This window comes from Phodopus roborovskii, unplaced genomic scaffold, assembly GCF_943737965.1.
Source record: "Phodopus roborovskii unplaced genomic scaffold, PHOROB, whole genome shotgun sequence".
Taxonomy (NCBI): domain Eukaryota; kingdom Metazoa; phylum Chordata; class Mammalia; order Rodentia; family Cricetidae; genus Phodopus; species Phodopus roborovskii.
In genome coordinates, this window is record NW_026126511.1 from 40,466,918 (window position 1) to 40,489,494 (window position 22,577).

A 22,577-nucleotide genomic window follows, 5' to 3' on the forward strand; every position below is an offset into this window, starting at 1 on the left:
TGATTATTCCTGACTCTCGTTTTAAAATCGTCTATTCAATTCATTTGCACATCTGTTGACTGTCGAAAGATAGGACTTTGCTAAGCAGACCTAGTTGATATTGTATCTTTCTAATGGATTACGTAGTATATAAAATTAAGCATGCACTTAGAAATATGTGTGCAAATGTAAACACTAACACTTCAAAGAGTTAAACCTGTCTTTGGAATCAGGACTAAAGGAGACAGTGTTCTTGTTGGGAGTTTTTGTACTATTGAGTTTCTAAAATTATGCACATATTACTTTAGTAGCAATATATTAATACTTTTAAAATAAATCCACCCGTGCAGTAATGTAGGATGTCAAATTTGTTCAGTTACAGCTGATTTCCCCAAGACATTTTTCTTTTAATATTTCATTTTTAATTGGTACATATTTTTATCTAGTATAGTAACGCTTTTCTCTAAACTACATAATTTGTTCTAGTTGAATTTATTAGTCTTATTTACTTCTCCGAATACTCTTAAATCAGTTATTTATATGGGTTGTTTCTACACGATCTATATCCACCACCTGAGGTCTGTGACAGGCGACACTTACACAAGGGGCTCCAGGCGGCTCCCGTACAGCTTAAAAGCGGATGTGGAGCAGTCAACCACTTCCGGGAGCAGCCAAGAGCTATGACCGCCAACGCGGAGCCCAGGCGGCGCCCCGGAGTTGGAGTTGGCGTGGTGGTGTTGAGCTGCGAGCATCCTCGCTGCGTCCTTCTGGGGAAGAGGAAAGGGTCGTTTGGAGCCGGCAGCTTCCAGCTTCCTGGGGGCCATTTGGAATTCGGGTGAGCGGGTCAATCTCGGGAAAACGGAAGTTGTGCGAGTAGCTCTAGACCGCCTGACAAATGCGTCCGTGTCACACGCGTAATTGCGCAGTTGCGTTCCGTGCGTTCTCTACGGCCCCGGGGTCTTCCGGGCTCCTGCCAGGAGGGGGCACTGTCTCCTCCCTACCCTGACTGCAAGTGGGAGTCGTCTGTATTTATTGGCGCTCACAGAAAAAGGATGTTTATTAAAATCTGGGAGTTTTCACTTTGTCCCCTGAGATTTAGATGTGTTTAATTTCTGGCCTCGTTGCCTGTGGGCGTGTTATGAGACTGGCCCGTGGTGGATGTCAGACCCACAAAGTGGGAAGCGTGGCTGAGTCAGTTTCTACACAACACGAAGAAACTCTGACCTTGTGCTCATAAGTGAGTTTTAAAAAGAGTTTTCAATAGAACTGATAAAAGTCTCTAAATCCCCACGGTCCAATGTGGTCTCCTTTAGTAATGTATGATAATATACATATAAAACGTGTAAGGTGGCTCCTCAAGCCCTCCTACGGCTCTTTCTTCAAGTATCATACTTGATTTTCTAAACTAAGGTTTAAAAAGAAATCCTAGACTTCCTATTATCTGTAAATATGTGGGTCTGTATTATCTAATAGATTTGTGTCGAGCACTATCGCCTTGCCTGCAAGAATGACGCTCAACAACAGGATTCTTCTGCAGCTATGTTTATTGCGTGGCTCATTACAGCAAGTTGAGGGAAGACCCCAGGAGGAAAAAGGGCTTTGCTTATATATGCTCAGAGGAGTCGTGTCCGTTACTGACAGGTGCAGCCTGCAACGCTCGTAACGGTCACCCCATGACGTGGATCGCGCATCTGCGCCTTGCTGGCTTATGGACAGGAAACCGGCGCCATCTTCGGGAATGGCACCGGTGGCTCTCTACAGATTTGTTTGTTTGTTTGTTTGTTTTAAGACATGGACTCTCACTAGCCCTGGCTGGCCCGGAACACATAAAGATCTGCCTGCCTCTCATTCCTGAGTGCTGGGGTCAAAGACCTGCACCACTGCACTGGGCCCCAGCAGTCTCCTGTGGCATCTGCTTGGGCCAGACATGCATTCCAGGATGGAAGCGATGCTTGTGTGTGGCTGCCCTTCTCTATCTCAGCACAGGGACCTATGCCAAATGGTCTCCTCCGCCGTGCAGTCAGATTTACCTGTGAGCTCTGCCTTACCACACCTGCTCTGAAGTTCAGCAGCTCAGTATGCCTTTGACAGGGGAGCAAAGTGCCAATATCCCCCGGCTTCTATGACTAACTCTTGCTTTTGCTTTTGTGTTGGGGAATTTTGTTGTTTTTGAGGCAGTGTCTTATTCTGGCTCATGCTGGCCTAGAACTCACTGTGGCCCACAGTGGCCTGGACTTAGGATGTTCCTACCGCTTCAGCTTCCTGGGTGTTGTGGCATAACTGAGTCATTGGAGGTGCCTCACACTGGCTCTTCGTCATCAGAAAGAGAAACATTCCTGCCAGGCTGAAAGTGCATAGCTCCTTTCCCCTCGAAGGTAACCTGGCCCTGCTGTGTGGCCTGGGAGCACACTGTCCTGGCCTACTGCAGCAAGTCCCCAAATGCCAGCACTCTGCTCTCTGGGTTGCGTAATGGCCTCTGTTTTGAGGCTTAAACTGAGATTCTGAAGCCTAGGGAAGGCATTTAATGTACTTTCGAAACACAACAACAATACGAGAAATTTAATGTTTCCCTTTTCTATTTAAGATCGAAAGTAGAACTTCAGGTTCCAGCTTGGGTACAGCTGACTTAAAAGCCTGGGTTCTTACCTGACACTCTGAACTGCGCCCAGCTGCCTAGGTAGTAGCTGCAGACCTGGATGGCAATGTTGGTGGTTAAATGCTGACTGTTGTCCTATATAAAAGACGCTGAGTCTTCAGATCACTAATATAGAAATGCAGAATGTGAAGGCAGAGGGTTTTTTTTTATCATTTTAAAACATAAATTAATTACTGTTGCTTTTATTTTATACTACAGCATTCCACCAAGAATCTAATTTTGTTTGTACACTGAACAGGCTCTGTTTCTTCTTCCAGTGAGACCTGGGAAGAATGCGCTCAGAGGGAAACCCGGGAAGAGGCCGGGCTACACCTGAAGAACGTGCGCTTTGCATCTGTGGTGAATTCTTTTGTTGAGAGGGAGAATTACCATTATGTCACCATACTAATGAAAGGAGAGGTGGACGTGGCTCACGGTTCAGAGCCAAAGAACATGGAGCCTGAGAAAAATGAAAGTAAGAGAATCATATATAACAATCCATTCTTCCTCAAAGAAACATGCCACTGAGTGTATCATTGTCATGTAAGGAGAACTGGAGTCTCACATTTCTGTCTTCGCCCCTCCAAAATTCCTTGAATTGGAGCTAGGAGTGGTGGCACATGCCTTTAATCCCAGCACTCGGGAGGCAGAGGCAGACAGAACTCTTGAATTTGAGGCCAGCCTGGTCTGTATAGCAAGTTCCAAGCTAGCTAAGCTATAGAAAGATTCAGTCTCAAAAAAACCCACAAAAAATTAAAAATGAAAACCCCTGTTGAAATTCTAATTCTCAAGGTGATAGTAACAGAAGATGGGGCATTTGGGATGTGGTTAGGTCATGAGGGCAAAGCTTAGTCTTTGCATTGCTGTGACAAAATGCCCAACATTAACAGTATAAAGGGGAGAAGATTCCTTTAGCTCTGATTTCCTAGGTTTTAGCCCATGGTCCTGTGGATTTGGGGCCCTTTGTGAGGTAGAATTTCAGCAGAGAGGCAGCGTGAGTAGGGCCAGGCGTAGCCCTCTGAGGCACATCCCCAGTGACCTCCTTACGCAGTCCACACCTCCTAAAGTTACCGTCGCCTCCCAGAATAGCAGCAGCAGCTGGGACCCACTGTCACAAATAGGATTAGTGCTCACATTTATAAAAGAGACCCCAGAGGCACCCTCACCACTTACTCCATATGAGGGTACAGAGGGCGGATGGCTGTCCCGTGAGCCAGGAAACGGGCCACTACTAGACATCATGTCTTGCCAGCATCTTGATTGAAGTCTTCCAACCTGCAGAACTGTGTGAAATAAATGCCACTTAGTGCAAGCTATCCTGTTATGGCAGCACAGACAGACAATATAGAGATGTGAACACACAGATCCTGGAGGATATGAAATGCAGCCTGCCTGGGTTTGTGCCATGGTTCATACACTGTGTTCTTGCGAGGATGCAGTGAAACTACCGAACAGGACCACTCTGTATGAGGAAAGAAAGGCTTGTTTGGCAAAATTGAAAGTTGTCATGGCTATCTCCAGGGGTAGAAGGGAGGAACGGGAGTAATGAAAGGCGGGACAAGCCTCGACGGTTCTAAAGAAATAGGCTGTAATGGGAGGAAGCCTGTAAACTGGACTAGCCTGGAAGTTTACAGGTGGGGGGATTTTGCAGATAAGAAAGGACATACCAGCTTGGGGACTGTGATATATGTTACAGGTATGTCTTATATAGAACTAGATGTCCCATATGGAGCTGTAGGGGTAGGTAAGGGAAATAGAGACTCTTCCAGACAGACAGACACCCTATTCACAAGTCTTTAAGCAGTAGTTCTCAACCTGTGGGATGTGACCCCTTTGGGGTCGAACAGCCCTTTCACGGGGTCACCTAAGAAAACACAGACATTTACATTAGGATTCATAAGAGTCACAAAATTACAGTTATGAAGTAGCAGTGAAATCATTTTATGGTTGGGGTCACCGCAGCGCAAGGAACTGTACTAAAGGGTCGAAGCATTAGGGAGAGGGAGAACCAGTTTTTAAGGAATGCCACTTTTAGGCTTTTGTGTATGTACCAGCAGTACTTCCATTTATCTGGTCAGAGACCAGCCTGAGCTGAGCCCAGAGTGTAAGTGCACAGAGTTAGTGGTGGGACATCTTTTTCTCCTGTGTGAGAACAGTAGACACCTCACATGTGTTCAAGTAGGTGCATGAGACCCTGACTCCAAACAAAGAAAGGAAACAGCCCAGCGTTTCCCAGGTTGCCCCTGTCTTCCTAGTCTTCCTTCTAAACCTAGGTTTGATTTGCACAGCCCAGCTAGCCCCAGACACCACTGTTGCTTTGATTAGTGCTCGGTCACTTGTAAATTCAGCTAACGTTCCTCTGAATGTCCCATAGCTTAGTTCACCAAATGACAGCCCCTTGCCCTGCCATCCCTGCGCACTGATCGTCTCTCTTCTAGGTTGGGAGTGGGTTCCTTGGGAAGAGTTCCCTCCATCGCACCAGCTTTTCTGGGCTCTCCGTTGTTTAAAAGAGCAAGGCTACGACCCATTTAGAGAGGACCTGAGCCACCTGGACGGGTACAGAGGTGAGCACCTCGAAGAACCCAAGGAGATTCCTTAATTTAAAAAACAAAAACAAAAAAAACTTAGTAAATGAAAGGTTCACTGTTTCAAGACAACTTTGTTTTATCTACGAAGCCACGTGGTCACCAGTTTACAGTCTCCTAAAGTAACTTGAACTCATAAGAACATCTTCCTGAGGCGTGTCGCTGTGAAGATGGATAAGGACCTTGTGGCTAACTGTCTGAACTGCTGTAAGTTACCATTGATGGCTACATGAAGACGAGTGTCACAGTATTTGTCTTACTGTTCTGATTCAAATAGAGGTCGGACAGAACTCATTCAAGTTCAGGAGCAAATTGCCCACTGCAAGATTCAGTATGCTTGTTGATTTCCTTTTTCCTTTTACTTGAAAGGAATTTTTAAGTGACCATGTAACTAGAGAGATCATGACATGTACTTCCCTGGTTTCTAACAGGAATCTGTGTTAAATGTGAGACAGCCTAAACTTGGATCCTACTATTAAAGGCCAAGTCATCTGCGTTTCTCTCTTTCTCTGCCTGAGATCTTGTATGAGTCCTTGTATGTTGGGATTACACAGAGCAGTGCACTGGGTCTCCTGGATGTAGGGGTTCTCCCGGGGTCCTCAAGAACTTTGCAGGACAAGGCCAAAGGTTGGTTGGTTGGTTGCCCTCCCCCAACCCCCAGCAAATCATAAAGTCTTACCGTGAGAGACTGAACAGTTAAAATGTCACAGAGTGGCGCGCACGGGGCTGTACTCTGTCCACAATGAAAGCTGAGGATTGCTCTTTAACCTGCTTCTCGCTTCCGAGGGGGCTTTGGGTTTGGCAAAGTCACCATCTTGGCATAAGGATCGCCTTGGACTTAGCTAATGCTCTATAGCCCATGTTAAGCATCGTCCAAGCCCTTGGATCGCATGTGCTTGCTTGTATCTCCATGGTTAGGCAGGGCATGGCTTTGGGCCATGTTTCTGTCGCCAGGCAATCACTGGGCCACTCTGCTGCACAGGCCCCTGGTGAGCTCTTCACGTGAGGTCGTTTCACTGTTACCAGGCCGCTCTGCTGCATAGGCACCTCGTGAGCTCCGTACTCGTTACTTTTGGGTCTGTTTCACCAGCGATCCTGTTTCACATAGATTAGTTTTTGTTTTTGTTTTGTGAAACAGGGTTTCTCTGTATAGCCCTGGCTATCCTGAAACTTGTTCTGTAGACCAGGCTGGCCTAGAACTCAGAGCTCCACCCATCTCTGCCTTTGTGTTGGGATTAAAGGTGTGTGCCGCCACGCTTTCATGGATTAATTTCTGGTTAGAAAAAAAAAAAAAGAAAGAAAATAGTGGGGAACGATGGTCACACCTCCCGTGCACAGCCCTGGCAGATGGTTCAAGAGTGCTGTTGCACAATCCAGTTACATCCAGATATCATTAACTTTTTTCCACTTTTATTTTTTGACAGGCATTTTAAATGATTGCACTAGGTAATAGCTCATCTTTTCATTTACAAGCCCATTTCTGTGAATCCTATCTGGTCTCTGGGACATGAATTTTATTCTTTTAAAATACTGCATTACATGACATTTGTTAAGGATATTTTTTTTCAAAATTACACCTACTTATAAATCCCATTTTCTCTTACTTAAAGTTTTCTCAATGTTTGTGTTTAAGTATGGTAAATGTATGCTCCCCTAAACTTCTGGGACTGACTGGGGAGACGCTCCCTGCTCTGTCTTAAGGAGCCAGCACCCACATCAGCTTACCTGGAACTCAAAACCTGCCGCACAGTGCTGGGACATGTACCACCATGCCTGGTACATGTGGACTCTCAATTTTATGTATGTTGGTGTTTTGCCTGCATGTATGTGTGTGAAGGCATCAAATCCCCTGGAACTGGAGTTATAGACAGTTGTGAGCTGCCATGTGGATTGGGAATTGAAACTGGGTCCTCTGGAAGAGCAGCCAGTCCTCTTAACCATCTCTCCAGCCCTGCACATGTGAATTTAAAAAAAAAAAAAAAAAAACCAAAACAAAAAACAGGGTTTCTTTGTTCAATAGTTTTAGCTGCCCTAGAACTTGCTCTGTAGACCAGGTTGGCTTTTAACCCACTGAGGTCCAACTGCATTTGCCTCCCAAGTGTTGGTATTAAAGGTATGCCTGTGTAGACTTGTAAGAAGTAATCTGTACCAAAATGTTAACTTTTTGTACTAAATCTGGTAGGCCAAGTTTGTTTTATGCTGTCTAAATGTAATATAGTATTATATTACATTTGGAGGAAATCAAAAATACCTGCCTAAAATCAATAACTAAACAGATCTGACATAGATGTTAACAGCTTGAACTTAAAAACAGTTCAATGTAACTCCTTTTTGACAAACTACAGTTAACAGGCTAAAGCAGGTGATGCAAGCCCCAGGCTTGTGTACATCACATAAACAGAGAAACCTATGAGAAATAAGTTGAGATAAGATGATGGCAGGAGATAGTGGCCTCCTATCCCAAAACCTTCCATAAAATTTACTGTCTGTATGGGATTGTAATAAATGTCAATTATTAGTGTTCTCAGAAGCCCAATTGTGATTAATAGTTAAGATATAGTCATTTTATCTTATATACTCTGATACATACCAGGACCTTACTTAAATATTATAAAATGCAACTGAATTTTGTTTGTTTTTCAAGACAGGTTTCTCTGTGTAGCCTTGGCTGTCCTGGAACTCGCTTTGTAACTCAGGCTGGTCTCAAACTCACATCTGCCTACCTTTGCCCTCAGAGTGCTAGGATTAAGGGCATGTGCCACCACAGCCCAGCTTAAATGCAACCAGATCTAAGTAAGTTTCCTTCTTATACTGAAGGTGTTATATGTTATATATCAGAAAGACAATTGAAAAAATTAAAAAATACAAAGAAAAGCAAGTTTATTTACACAAATTACAGTATTTACCACATAAATAGTGATAGTTCTGCCGCTGTAACAGCAGCAGCCGACTTTTCAAGTGAGCACTTTCACTTTGAAATACCACACTCAGCCCTACTGCCTCTGTGCTGGCCAGGGCTGCTCTGTAGCCCTGACGGCTGAGTTTACGATGTATCTCACAGCAATCCCCATCTCCAGGTGCTGGGATTACAGGTATGAGCTGCCATGCCTGGCTCTGTGCCCTTTCAGGCCACCCCCATGAGTTGTCATTTTTCCTGCAGTCTCACCTCCAGAGCTATGTTCAAACCAAAGTAGTAATGCTGACTGATCCTCACACATTTGCTCAGCAGAAGAGACACAAAACCAGGGGGCTGGGTGTTAAGAAGAAACGCCCCCCCCTTGATTTTTAGTGGGCCGCGGTTTGCATGTCCCTCTTGTCAGAGCTCTGCAGCCCTGGAGTGGAGTGCTGCCACACACCTTCTTCAGTCCGAGTCGCTACTGCTGCTTGAAGAGTCTGTTGACATAACCTCGACGTCATCTTCATTTTCCTTGTTGTGCCCAGGAGGCTCCAACAGAAAGTCACTGCTGTGATTTGGTGGTAGCATGTTCACAGACATGTCATTTGACTGCCATGGGTACTGCGGAGCAAGGACATCTGGAGGAAAGAAGCACATGGGATCAGTTCTATTTGTAACCCATCTACTTGTCAATCATCCTCCCTTTATGCAAGTAACTTAATTCTGTCTACTCATCTAACTTGTAGTACCAACGACCTGATAAGATAGGGGTTCACACATGCTAAACACACAAACCACAAACTACATCCATTATACCCCAGCCATGGGTCCTGTGCCATGGTCCTATATATAATGGCATCCATATATGTTACTAGTTAATAATTCTTTCACTTTCCCTACTCAAGTTACGGGTGTGGTTTACTACAGTACAATTGCAATGAGAAAGACAAGGAATATCTGGGAACTAATAAGCACAGAATCCCCAATCCACACTTCAGCACAGAAGGGACAGCTAAAGGAAACAATGCCCCCCCCCCACGTCCTTTCTCTTTTTGAAAGATTCTTTCATATTAAAAAATGGCACCTACAAAACATGCTTAGTCTATCTGGGGAGCATGCCTCAGATGGGAAATGTTCTTCACTGTCATAAAGGAAAGGTCCTTTATGACTAAGGAGGGTGGCCGGAGATGCACACAGGGACAGAAGGCCTTAAGCTCATGGCATGCATGCCACTGCAGGGTCTTTGGCTGAAGCAAGCACAGAACAGCAAACAGGCAGTAGATGGGCAAGGCTGGGCCTGGAATCTTAAGTGTTCCCTGTTAGATGATGCCTTGCTGGCACTTCTGAAAACCCCTGGCCTGTTGAAAACACCCTTCTAGTCAGCTTACCTGGCAGTCTACCTGCTGCAAGAGCATCCCCTGGGAGATGACCATTCACACCACTCGTGGAAGGATTGTTCATCTGGCCCAGCAACCCGCTTCTCATCTCTAAATCTGTTGGATATGGCCTCCGAGGGTCTCCTAAAACAGTAAAGGCAGTTTTAATTCAATTAAAAAAAAAATGTTCTTTGATGTATTAATGTTCCTTGGTACACAAGAAAATGCTCAAGCTCTTTGTATGTAGCCTATGCTGGCCTCAAACTTGCAATCCCGCCTCTGCCTCTCCAGCTGTTGCTTTACAGTCATACCATCACATCTTGCCCGACTGCATTTAGAATTCTCAAGCTGGGCATGGTTCATTAAGCCCAGCTCTCAGGAGGCAGGGGTAGGCAAATTGTAGTAATCTCAATTCTTCCAATTTAATTCTATTTCCTAGTAAGAAATATCAACAATAATAGATCCTCTGGAGAGAGAAGAGGTCACACAGATGGCATTACTAGGCCACTGAAGAGAATTGCCTTCATCAGCAGATGTTGTTTTAGATAAGTGCATTCTACATTTAGCAGTTTTAATTTGACAGGAAGCATTGTTACCTGGAACCCAAGTCAGTGGTGCACACACAGCATTGCTTGCACTAATCCTATGTGCATATTTAATGATTTCTTCAGAGGAGATAGCACCTGAGTTGAGAAAACAGAACAAGTCAGACCAGTAAATATAAGTTTAGAAACGGCACACATCAGTCACATCATACTAATTTCCAACAATCAGAAAATAAGCTAATCTCAGCCATCCATCTTCCCTAGCCCCTGCGTATACACTGAAACTATTATAAAACATTTCCTAAGAACCAAGTCATCACTCAGCAAAACCAGCTAACATAAATGAGACCTGCATGATAATATTCAATAATCTCAATTACTAGCTGCCATCAAATGCAAACTTCCAAACAGCACAGCGAGGACCTGTAAAATGAGGGGCAAGTGCCTCATTCCAGTGACATCCAGGCTGCTAAGCCAGCAGTCCATAGCCTCTGTGTTCTAAGGAGGTGCTAAATGGGCTGTGCACAAAACAGTAGTGATATCAGCTACCTCCAAGGAACAGAAATAGCTCTTCATTCTATAAACTTTAGACCTGTTTCAAAAGGGACTATGGACTTCTAACCACAGTCCTCACTGATAAGACTCAGCCACCACTCCTGAAGATTCGCTTCTTGGGGCTGAAGTGATGGCTCAGTGGTTAAAAGCCATGGCTGCTCTTCCAGAGGACCCAAGTTCAATTCTCAGCACCCACATGGCAGCTCACACCTGCCTATAACTCCAGTTGGGGATCTGATACTCTCACACAGACATGCATACAGGCAAAACACCAATGTACATAAAAATAATAAAATATTTTAAAAAATACTGCTTCTTGCTATAGAAGTCCACCCACCTCTCAAAGGATATTAGCTGTTTCAATAATCAGAAAGTAGATTCCAAACGGGGGGGGGGGGGGGGGGGGGGGATCAGAGATGGCCAAATGTAAATCAAATGCACAAAGTATTTGGTTTACATTTAGCTAAAGAACCATAATTTCCCTCTCAGTACTTGAAGACCCAGTGAGCTCAGGATGCAAGGCTTTCAAGTGAGTGAGGGCTGGCAGGCAGTGCTCCCATCTTAGTGGCCGCCACTGTTCTTCCTGTACAGCCCCCAGGAGCCCATGTAAACCCACTTTTTTCTCAACACTTTCGTAGACCGTTGTCTTTACTATACGTGTAAATAAAAAGCACAAGATCCCTTCTGTGGCTGTGTCTTGTAACTAGAGGACAGTTGTAAGATATGTCTACCCTTTCTGGGATGTCAAGCACAATGTAAGAACACAACACACTTACAATAAAAACTACTGAGCACCCTTTCAACAGTGTGACTAGCAGTATTTTATCAGCTTAAAAGACTTTATGTGTGCACACATGTGAGAGCGTGCACGTGTGTCTGAGCATGGGCACATGCACAGCTTTATATGGGTTCTAGGGATCACACAAGCACAACAAACTTTCACCCACTGAATATCTGCCTGTGCCTTCACGGCTTCTTGAGACACGCCCAGCCTCACACTTGATAAAGCCCGCCAGCTGCCCCTGGTACCAACCTTTTCTTGCTTTCTCTATTGACTTGAGTTTCTCCTTTGCTTGGTAAACAGCTGTTGCCTAATTTAAACACAATTTAAAATACAAATTACTCTTAGTTATAATAAGCAGAGTTTTCAGATTAATCTACAAGGTTACCCACTCACAGGAACAATTTACAAGGCTTGGAAATCCCTAAAATTTATCTGTGACCTTCTGAAACACACTTGATAGCATCTGCATCACAGTTGTTTAATGAAAGAAATATATTCATGACTTCGTTTCCCATTAATAAAAAGCTGCTAGGAATACATGACATGGAAGGACAGAGGAAATACTGGAGGGACTGGGCTGGGAGGATGAGGACAGGAGAAAAAAATGAGGGGAAGCAAGTAATAATATGCTTGAACTCAAAAGTAATAGACTATCCCTGTCTCTAAAAACAAATATAACAAAATGTGGACTGAGCCATTGTTCAAGCTATGAGACAAAAGGCAAATTTTCTCTTTTTTCTCCTTTTCTGTATTTTCTGAATTTTTTCCTGGTAAGTAAATATTTCATTGATTTTTTTTTTTTTTTAAAGCATTTATTTAAAAACAAAAACCCCAAAGCATTTTCCTGGGGTTTCCTTCTTCTGGGGGTTCTAAGTTATCCTAAGCCACCCAGGCTCCTTTTCCTGGAGCCCACTGTGACATACTTGGAACAAGAATGGCAGCTCATTGGATCATATGAAAGTTAAGCTCAGCCGTTTCTGTAATATGAGCACAGAAAACTTACTTTGGCAGTAAGCAAAACAACTGGGCTAATCAAAGCAAATAAATCACTTCAAAATAAGTAGCCAAGCCAGGCATGGTGGTGCACATCTTTCGTCTCAGCACCCAGGAGGCAGAGGCAGTTTGAGGCCAGCCTGTTCTACCTAGAGACTTGTGGTCCAGCCAGAGCTACACTGGGAGCCTGTTTCAAGGCAAAGGGGGAGACAAGGAGCTGAGAGAGAGGACGCATCAGTTAAGACCAATTGCAGAGCACCCAGGTTCCGTTCCAGGCACCCATACCCACATTGCAGCTCAAAATAATCTCTAAGTCTAGTTTCAGGGGCCTAAGAACCTCTTCTAGCCTCTGCCAGCACTGTACACATCTGGTGCCCTTACATGGACAAAACATTCATATACATAAAAATACTTCACTTTAAAAATGTGAATAAAAATGTTGTTTTAAATAGAGAACAAAAGAAAACCTAGTATAGAGCCTTGATCACTAAGAAGCTCACCTATCTTAAGATGGAAGGGCAAACAAAAGAATAAAATTTAAAAATTTTTGAAACTAGTATATGTTTACTGACCCAAAATATTTCATAAACTGGAGTTCTTGACTACTAATATCAAACTTGAATTAGGCCAAATACAAGGAAAGCTTCCTATTTCTGTAATTTAAAATGTTCAAATAAAATATATAGTTAGAACCGGGCGTGATGGCGCACGCCTTTAATTCCAGCACTTGGAAGGCAGAGGTAGGCGATCTCTCGAGTTAGAGGCCAGGATGGTCTACAGAGTGAGGTCCAGGACAGCCAGGGACTACACAGAGAAACCCTGTCCTCGGGGAAAAAAAGGTTTTTCCCCTTCAAAATACAACCAGAGCTTTGGGGAGAGAATGTAACAGCCGATTCTCCGAGACACACCGTCAACTCACCAGGATCTGCTCTGCCTCTTTTAGCTGTTTCTGCAGCTGCTGAATGTCACTGTCTCTCTTCTCGACTTCTTTTTCTAAAGCCTGCATCTCATGATGGACTCTTCCCTGATTAAGTGCCAGTTTCATCAGTTCTTGGAAGTCCCCATCGCGGTGAATCAACAACTCCAAGACCTGTCAAGTAATACCTGATTCCTTCAGACAGCAAGGCAATCAAGGCTACCGTCAATGACACAAAGAATCCAGACTTGAACTGGCTAAGTTTATCAATTTTAACACCCCGGAATAGTCTTAATCAGCATTAACAATATACATAGGCCATTTGTGTGGTAATTTGGGGAAACAGTCTTGATATCAAAAATTCCCATTTATTCTGCTCTTTCCACGCAGAACAAATCTTTCAGAAGTAACATTGTGCCAAATTTCAGGTTTATTCATCTTCCAAAGATAAAATTTAAAAATTTATATTTAAACATACAATGGAATAAGCTCTTCCAAAATCTAATGATTTGAGGTGATTTTAGTTCATACCAAACATTTTAAAACTTTGGGATACAAGAAGCTATTAGAAATTAAATGCAATATATTTAAAACTGTAATTTCATACCCAGTATGGCTTAGAGTACAGATAGCCTAACGAGGCTGTTTAAAAAAAAAAAAAAAAAAAAACAAGAACTGGGCGGTGGTGGCACATGCCTTTGATTCCAGCACTCGGGAGGCAGAGGCAAAAAAGGCAGGTGGATCTCTGTGAGTTAGAGTCCAGTCTGGTCTACAAGAGCTAGTTCCAGGACAGCCTCCAAAATCATAGAAAAAAACTGTCACACAAAAACCATCAAAAAAAAAAAAAAAAAAGTAAGATAAGCCAGGTTGTGGTGGCCAATACCTTAATCCTAGCACTCAGGAGGCAGAGACAGGCAGATCTGTGTTCCAGGCCACCCTGGTCTATAGAGTGAGTTCTAGGATAGCCAGGACTACACACTCACTACACAGAAGCCCTGTCTCAAAACAAACAAACAAACAAACAAATGAATGAATGACTAAATAAACAGATGGTATGCAGATATGGCAAAATGCCACAAAGGTTAATATGCAGCAGAAGCCTGGGGTTCCGTTTGTAAACCTTCAATTGTTAGCACTAAGACACAGGAAAAGACACCACCCTCCATGAGCCTATTTTCCTCCTCTAAAAAGAAAAATTCCCAAATAACACCTATGATATATGCCAGACTGTTTTACGGACTCATGATTTAGTGTAGATTGTAACATGCAAGGCTTAGCAGGCCAGGAGCGTTAACCACACCTACAATCCCAGCACTGGGGTAAAGGCAGGAAAACCTGCAAGTGTAAGGTAAGTCTAAAAACCCACCTAAAAAGAAAGGAAGGAAGGAAGGAAGGAAGGAAAAGAGATAGGCAGTGGAGGCATAGGCCTTTCATCCCAGAACTTGGCAGGCAGATAGATCTGTGAGTTCAAGAACAACAGCACAGATAAACCCTGTCTCAAAAAAAAACAAAAAAAAAAACATGGTTTGAGACTTTGTTTATACTTGTTTTGTGTGAGTACAGCATGTTACTTGAAATCTTTAAACTGATACTTTAAAAAAAAAAACCCATAGTTTTATTTTACTTTTGTTTGTTTTTCCCAAGACAGTATCTCACTATGCAGCCCTGGCTGTCCTGGAACTGGCTCTGTAGACCAGCCTGGCCTCAAACTCGGAAATCTGCCTGCCTCTGAAAGTGTGAGCCACCACTGCTTTTTAAACTGAAAAACAAACCGTTTACCTGGTTTTCCTCATCCAGCTGTAACAGCTTCTGATTTCTTGAAATTGCCAGCATTTCTATAAGTTCCCTAAAAGGAAAACAACCATCAAGGTATGCTGGTACTTGCCTTAAACTTGGTACTGGGGGGGGGGGGGGGAGGGATTTCAGGCCTTCTGGGCTACCTGGTAAAAGCTTTTAAGAACACAGTTTTAAAAATCTGTGAAAGTAAATAGAAAATAAACTTTTAACTGCTGCCTGCCAACTGACCACTGGGTTCATGGTTGTGATTTACAAGAAAACTACCTGCAGGCCAAATCCAGAAGGGCTGCTGCTTGTGTGAATTATATTCTTGTATGACAGCACATGACTATGGGGGCTCTCCCCTTACAAGGCTCCAAGAGACCAATTTTATAATGACAATATTGAGGATGGCACCCAATTTAATCTCTCTCTGACAAACAGGAGCTATCCCACCACGTCCTGCAAGTTTCTGGCCTTTTTCAGGTGATGGGATCATCTGCCAGTCGCCTCACGAGTCCGAGGACTTCCCAAACAGCATACTGCTTTGGAAAGCTTGCCTTGTTAACATCGGATTGGGAGTCTCATCCGTGGACTCCCGAAGGCTGCGGTTCAACCCTCATAAAACTGTTGCACGGCAGTTTTACACATCTGTCTCCTTGCTGTTGGCATCTAGCCTCCCCTCAACTACAGTATCCCTGCACCTGGCACACCCGGGAACGCTCTTTAAGTACCTGTGGAGTGTCGGTGGATAGGCCCCTTTCTTACTGACTACTACAGTTTTGACTGCCTTGGGGTCCCAGGTTACTGAGATGTCCCCATAGTGGGGACGTGCCGCCCAAAGCCCCGGGAGGCAGGCAGCAGAACGCAGGAGACCCCGGCAGACCGCAGGAGACCCCAGCAGATCGCAGCAGACCGCAGGAGACCCCAGCAGATCGCAGCAGACCCCAGGAGACCCCAGCAGACCGCAGGAGACCCCAGCAGATCGCAGCAGACCCCAGGAGACCCCAGCAGACCGCAGCAGACCGCAGGAGACCCCAGCAGATCGCAGCAGACCGCAGGAGACCCCAGCAGACCGCAGGAGACCCCGGCAGACCGCAGCAGACCGCAGGAGACCCCAGCAGATCGCAGCAGGCCCCAGGAGACCCCAGCAGGCCCCGGGTCCGCCACACTCGCACTCCGGACACTGCCCAGCCCGCCAGCCCTCGTCTGCGCCCACAGCCGGAGCAGGTTCCCAGGCCGCGGCTACCTCGACAAGACCTCCAGATCTTCCAGCGCAGACAGCAGCCGCTCTCGCGTACTGCCAACGCCTGCCATTACCGAGACGCCTCCCATGCGATCCTTCTCCTTCTCCCCACTTGAAGAAGCCGCCATCGCACAGCCGCTCACCGAGAGCCGCATGCGCAGTGTGAGCCAGCCGCAGGAGGGGCGGAACCGGAAAACGGAAGGGAGAGTCATAGAGATGGTGAGAGACAGAGGTCCCGCTAGAGCGCCGCCTACGCTCAGGGAGGTGAACTGCAGTTCTGGCGCCATCTGCTGGAGTAGAGGACGGCTTGCTCCAGCTGGACCCAGGATGACAGGTAAGTTGCCCAGTCTCCTGGGTTTCCTGTTTCCTTAGCTGCAATGGGAAGTTTCTAATGAATGAAATTTGAGAAACTGAGGGAACTGCATAATTATTAACTTTTATTTTGTCTGTATTCCCATAATATTATCTGGTCCATCAAGGTTGTTCTCTCATGAGATTATAGTAAACATCTTAGGGCAGGAACTAAAATTTTTTCTCCCCTCCCCACTTTTACTTGGTAGCAAAATACATAAATGTATAAAATGCACTATCTGTTTTTCATAATCCAGAAACTCACTCTGTAGACCAAGCTGGCCTCAAACTTAAAACTCTGCCTCTGGAGTGCTGGGAATTTCAAGTGTTTATTTTTAATTTTTTAAATTAAAAAACAATTTAAGTAGTGTCTCATGTAGTCTAGGCATGTGCTACCTACCTAGGGCTTGAACTTAGAGCTCAATGCATGGTAGGCATTGAATGACCTACTGAGTCATTCTCCCAAACCCTGGAGTGCTGGGATTAAAGGCGTGTGCCACCACCAACGGGTTATTAAAATTCAGTATCTTAACCACTGTATGTGTAGGGTTCACTGTGCTTAAATTGCTGTTAAATAAGGGCAGTAGATGGTACATACCTTAAGAAGCAGGCAGATCTCTGAGTTTGAGGCCAGCCTGGTCTACCAAATGAGTACCAGGACAGTGTCTCCAAAGCAATATAGAGAAACCCAGTCTCAAAACAAAACAAACAAAAAGTGTTGGAGATGGATGCTATTAACAGCAATTTTGTTTTGTTTTGTTTTGAGACGGGGTTTTTCTGTGTAGCTCTGGCTGTCCTGGAACTTGCCTTGTAGACCAGGCTGGCCTTGTACTCACAGTTATCCACCTGCCTCTGCAAGTACTGCGATTAAAGATGTGTGTCACCATACCCAGTGTTGTAATTTCTTTTTCTATCTGACCATTCTAGGTATTTTGTATGAGAGGAGTCACATAGATTGTTCTGGTTTGGGGGATTGTTGTTTGTTTGTTTTTCTTTTCTTTTGAGATAGAATCTTGCTGTGTGAGCTACTCCTAACCTAGGAGGGGCCTCTCCTTCTCATCTCAGCCTACTGAATGCTGAATCACTCTGCCAGGCTGATTCCATTTAGCATAAATGCCCTCAAGTTTCATCCAGATTGAAATAGGTTCCATAATACCCTCCCTTGAAGTCTGAATGGCACTCCACTGATGTGCACATCACACCCATCATCTGATGGCTTTTAGAACTCATCTTTAGACTCATGTATCTTTGATCCTTAGTCAAGATGACTGGCAAACTGAATGAATCAATAGAGTGTGTAAACAGTATTTCAAAAATAGTGTAAATAGTCGACGAAGTACATATTCTAAAGCAGGACTGGGTATCAACACTGAAAATACACCTCTTCCCACTCTTTCTGGAGAAATCAACACAGTAAGGAACTTTCCCTATGAGGAAACTTGAGAATTCCAGCTACTGGGAGTGAGTACTCTGTGTTGAGTCATGTTGCTGTTATAAAAAATGAGATGAAGATGTTACTCACAGCCAGCCACCTGAATGGGACAGTGGTAGTGTTCTCCTCATTTCAGGTCTAGTCCTGTCCACTGTCCTGTGGAGTCTGACTCCTCTCAGGCATCCAGAACTGAGAGACTCATTCTTATAAATGCACTCACAGCCACAGCTGTGTAATTCAGGGAATCAGTTTATTCATGTATAATGAAAAATAATGGTGCTGAGCACATTTCCCCACAAAGAGAACTACAGGACAGTCCATTATCCAGACAGGTGTTCAGTGAACTTGACTTGGAATGAATGAGGATAGGCAACAGATGCAATATTGCAGCCCCGAAGCCTTGTGCATCTACAGAGTGAAGATATTTGTGTCAGAGACCAGAATATCTGCTCTTGAGGCAGGGTGCCATCTTCCTTAATCAGTGCAACACACTCACAGACTCTTTGTTTGTTGCCCACTCACCCCAGTCTCTATGATCCCTTTCTGTGAACACATCAATCATCAGGCACCGTAATAAATTATATTTGTAAACATAATAATAGGCATCTAACAAAAACAAAGGAAATGTTAATGCCATCACCTCCAGAGCCTTGCTTTCTACCACATGCCGTTCCACGGAGGTAATTACTTTCAGTAGTTTCCAATATGACTCTCACCATTTGCTCCCAGATTTTTAAGGGAATCTGCATATAGTCTCTATCTTTATTGAACTCTGTATTTCTTTCCTATGATGCCGAATTAAAACTTCGAGTGTCACCAATATCCCTTTCCACTTCCTCTGTCCTAGTTTAGGATCCAATGTCCTGGGAAATCCATGCTGTCCACACACTTCACTGCTATTTGCACACTTCTACTGGTTATTATTTACATCAGGTATCTCATAAAAAAAAAAAAAAAGCTCTGCGGGCATTTTTAAAGAGAAAAGTGTCAAAAGAACAGATACAAAGTTCTGCTCTATGAAAACTTTCCTCAGTTACACATTGATGATTTCCTTTGAGACAGGATCTTAACACTGCATAGCACTGGCTGCCATGGAATTCTCTATTTAGACCATGCTGACCTATACCTCTGCCTTTGCCTCCCACGTGCTGGTATTAAAAGTGAACCCTACCATGCTATATTTTGAATGTCTTACTGTGGGCAAAAGGTGTGAAAAGCTTGAAGATAGGTATTTAAAGGGGTGAATAAGTTAAATGAGGGTTACTAGGGTGGGGGCCCTATGCATCTGCCTGGTACCCTCAGGAGAATGTGAAATGTGCCAGAGATACTGAGGAATGGCCCTGTGAGGTCACAGTGCGGTGGCTCTTTGGAAATCTGAGAGGACTGCCTGCTCCAGGCTCCTTGGTCTCAGACCCTGGCATCCCACAGGGCGGGGCTGTGGGAGCAACCCCAACAGGCTTACAGGGAGGGCTTGCGTGCCAGTGAGGATCTACAGAGTTCACTGAACTACATTGCCTCGTTCATGCATGTGACCTTCTCTCCCCAAGCCCTTCTTGTTCTGGTAGTGCATATTGAAGCCAGAGCCTTATAAACATAGGCAAGTACTCTACCATTGAGCTACATTCCCAAGCCTTCTTCCCAACTTGGTAAGTGTCCCTGTTTTGTCAAGACCTCATCATGCTGGGCTGAGTACAACTTTGGCTGCTACATGCCTATGCCAACATGGATGCAGAGAGATGGAGAAAAACATACAGGTCTCTCGGTTATAATAAAAAGTCACGACTTCAAACCCCAAATCTCCAGTGACACTCACTGAGACTACATAATCACACCATGTCCATGTTCAAAATCATCTCCATATCCTTGGTATTATTTCACATTGCTGCCTGTCTCCAAGTATCCAATATCTTTTTTTCCCCTCCCCTCCCAATTTAGGATCTTACTTCACGAAATAAGAAAAGAGGCAAGCAGATCTCTAAGTTCAAGGCTAGCCTGGACCACAGAGTGAGCTCCTGGACAGCCAGGCCTACACAGAAAAACCCTATCACTGAAAGAAAGAAAGAAAGAAAGAAAGAAAGAAAGAAAGGAAGGAAGGAAGGAAGGAAGGAAGGAAGGAAGGAAGGAAGGAAGGAAGGGAAAACTAAAACTAACCAACTAATCAAAAACAACAGTGCTCCACTGGACCATTCCCAAGGACCATTATCCCCCTTTTATGGATGAGATTATGCGTGTGTGCGTGCGTGCGTGCATGCGTGTGTGTGTGTGTGTGTGTGTGTGTGTGTGTGTGTGTTTTGTTTGTTTGTTTCTCAAGACAGGGTTTCTCTGTGTGTAGTTCCAGCTGTCTTGGAACTCGTTCTGTAGGCCAGGCTAGCCTTAAACTCACAGAGATCCACCTGCTTCTGCCTCCCTAGTGCTGGGATTAACATGTACATATGCCACTACTGTCTAGTCATTGGGAAGTTTTGAGGAGTGGTTAAAGATTTTTTTCCCTTGGGGATGGAGAGATGTCTCCATAGTTAAGAGCATTGGTTGCTCTTCAGAGGACCTGGGTTCAATTCCCAGCATCCACAGGCATATGAGTGGTGCACAGACACACATTCAGACAAAACACTCATAAAACAAAAATAAGCCTTTACTAAATAAAAAAGAAGAAAAGAGGTAAAATCAGAAGGAACCACTTCCTAACCTGTCTCCATGTGCGTGACCGCCCACCTGTCCCTCCATATCACACCGCAGACTGTCTGCCTGGCACACAAACACCCAGACGAATGTGGAGAGGCGAGGGGGGAGCCTTGTGAATGGATTAATGCTGTTATTTTGGGAGGAGTTGCTGGGGAACGCCCCCTTCCCTCTGGCAGCCAGGCCTTTCTCCCCTTTTGTCATGGGCCCTCGCCAGACTCAACCCCTTAGTCCCAGACTTTTCGCCCTCTAGAACCATGAGACAAAAACAGCTTTCAGGAGTTGGTTCTCTCCTTCCACCATGTGGGTCCTGGGTACTGAACTCAGGTCTTCAGGATTGGCAACAAACACCTTTCTCATCCAACCAAATTTATGTTTCTTATACATTACCCAGTGCCAGGTGTTTTGTTATAGGAGCCCCGCACGGACCAAGACACCTCCCAGCCTCCCAGCCAGCACCATGTCTGTACACCAGCGATGTACTCAGAAATTTGGCCTTTTTGTTTTTAACTCTTCTGTGTATGACAACTGCACAGTGATGTAATGAGCAAAGTGGGCACTGATAAATACTGGATTTACTATTGGTAGGGATGCTGAAATCACAAAAGACCAGATACTGAGGGAAATTAAAGTCACTAAAAACAAATTATAGCTATTTACAATTTGCATGCAAGAAAATAAGAAAAATCATATTTTCAATATTTTCCCTAACAGTCCCTGACAGATTCCAAAATATGCAACATCCTCAACCAAAGCTGGAATATCTCACAGTTCTGGTGCTGTGGAAACTCGCGGACATTAGTCCGTCGTTTGCTTCTGTTTTGGAAGCACCTTTCCCTGGCCATTTCCCAAATTAAGTTTACCAGTTCCTGTTCAAGATCAAGAGTGAAGTGGAGAAGTATAATTAGACATTTCTCCCACAGGAACCAGCTAGTGAGGGAAGGAAACCAGGCCGGCTACATTCATTAACTCCATTCTCCAAGAAGCTAAAAGCATCGAGACTCTACCTGAAGCCATGGGCCTCAGAGACTCTTGTCTCAACTCCAATAAATACCTGCTTTAACATCAAGCTTCAGTGTGTGCTACCCCAGGTGTCTTAGGGTTTTATTGCTGTGAAGAGAAACGTTTAATTGGGGCTGGCTGACAGTGCAGAGGTTCAGTCCATTGTCGTCATGGAGGAAGCATGGTGACAGGCAGGCAGACAAGGTCCTGGAGAGGTAGTGGAGAGTCCTACATTCAGAAGGAGACTGAGACACACTAGGCCTGGCTGGAGCTTCTGAGACCTCAAAGTCCACCCCAAGTGACACACATCCTCCAACAATGCCACGCCAACTCAAGAAGGTCACACCTCCCAATAGTGCCAGTCCCTGTGAGCCTGTGGGGCCATTTTCACTCAAACTACCACACCAGGGATGGCACCCAAAAGGCCAAGTTTCAGGGTTACCAACTACCACTTACAATATCTAAAACTCTCAACTGGGTGCTAAGTGTGGTGGCATATGCTTGGGATGGCAAGACTTGGGTGACCCAGGCAATAGAATCACAAGTTCAGGGCTAACCTGGGCTATACAATGAGATGTCTCAAAAACCAACAGAAGCTACTGGGTCAGGGCATGGCTCTTAGTAAGCTGAGCTTTAGAAAAACAGCACCACTGTTTAAAATCAACCAGAAAGCTTCAAAAGGTGGCATTTAAATTGTTTTTTATAAACCAAGTTACCCAGTTAAACCTAACCAAGACTTCTGAGCATTAAGAAGATCCCCAATCTGAATGAGCTACACTGTGAAAGCTTCCTCGGAAGAAACCTACCTCCTCATTTCAAAGCCACAA

At 44.6% G+C, this 22,577-nt stretch overlaps 2 protein-coding genes across 2 annotated transcripts; one reads left to right on the forward strand and one right to left on the reverse strand.

Annotated features, from left to right (window-relative positions):
- Nucleotides 1-576: 576 nt before the first annotated feature.
- Nudt15 (nudix hydrolase 15) lies at nt 577-5,694 on the forward strand. The gene is made up of 3 exons (XM_051195385.1): nt 577-814; nt 2,893-3,089; nt 5,053-5,694. The coding sequence occupies exons 1-3, from the start codon at nt 660-662 to the stop codon at nt 5,211-5,213; spliced, it is 513 nt and encodes a 170-aa protein (XP_051051342.1). The 5' UTR covers nt 577-659; the 3' UTR covers nt 5,214-5,694.
- A 2,360-nt stretch (nt 5,695-8,054) lies between these two features.
- On the reverse strand, nt 8,055-16,588 carry Med4 (mediator complex subunit 4). The gene is made up of 7 exons (XM_051195387.1): nt 16,290-16,588; nt 15,044-15,110; nt 13,268-13,438; nt 11,605-11,662; nt 10,068-10,154; nt 9,484-9,615; nt 8,055-8,733 (listed from the first exon to the last, which is right to left on the reverse strand). The coding sequence occupies exons 1-7, from the start codon at nt 16,571-16,573 to the stop codon at nt 8,561-8,563; spliced, it is 972 nt and encodes a 323-aa protein (XP_051051344.1). The 5' UTR covers nt 16,574-16,588; the 3' UTR covers nt 8,055-8,560.
- Nucleotides 16,589-22,577: the final 5,989 nt, after the last annotated feature.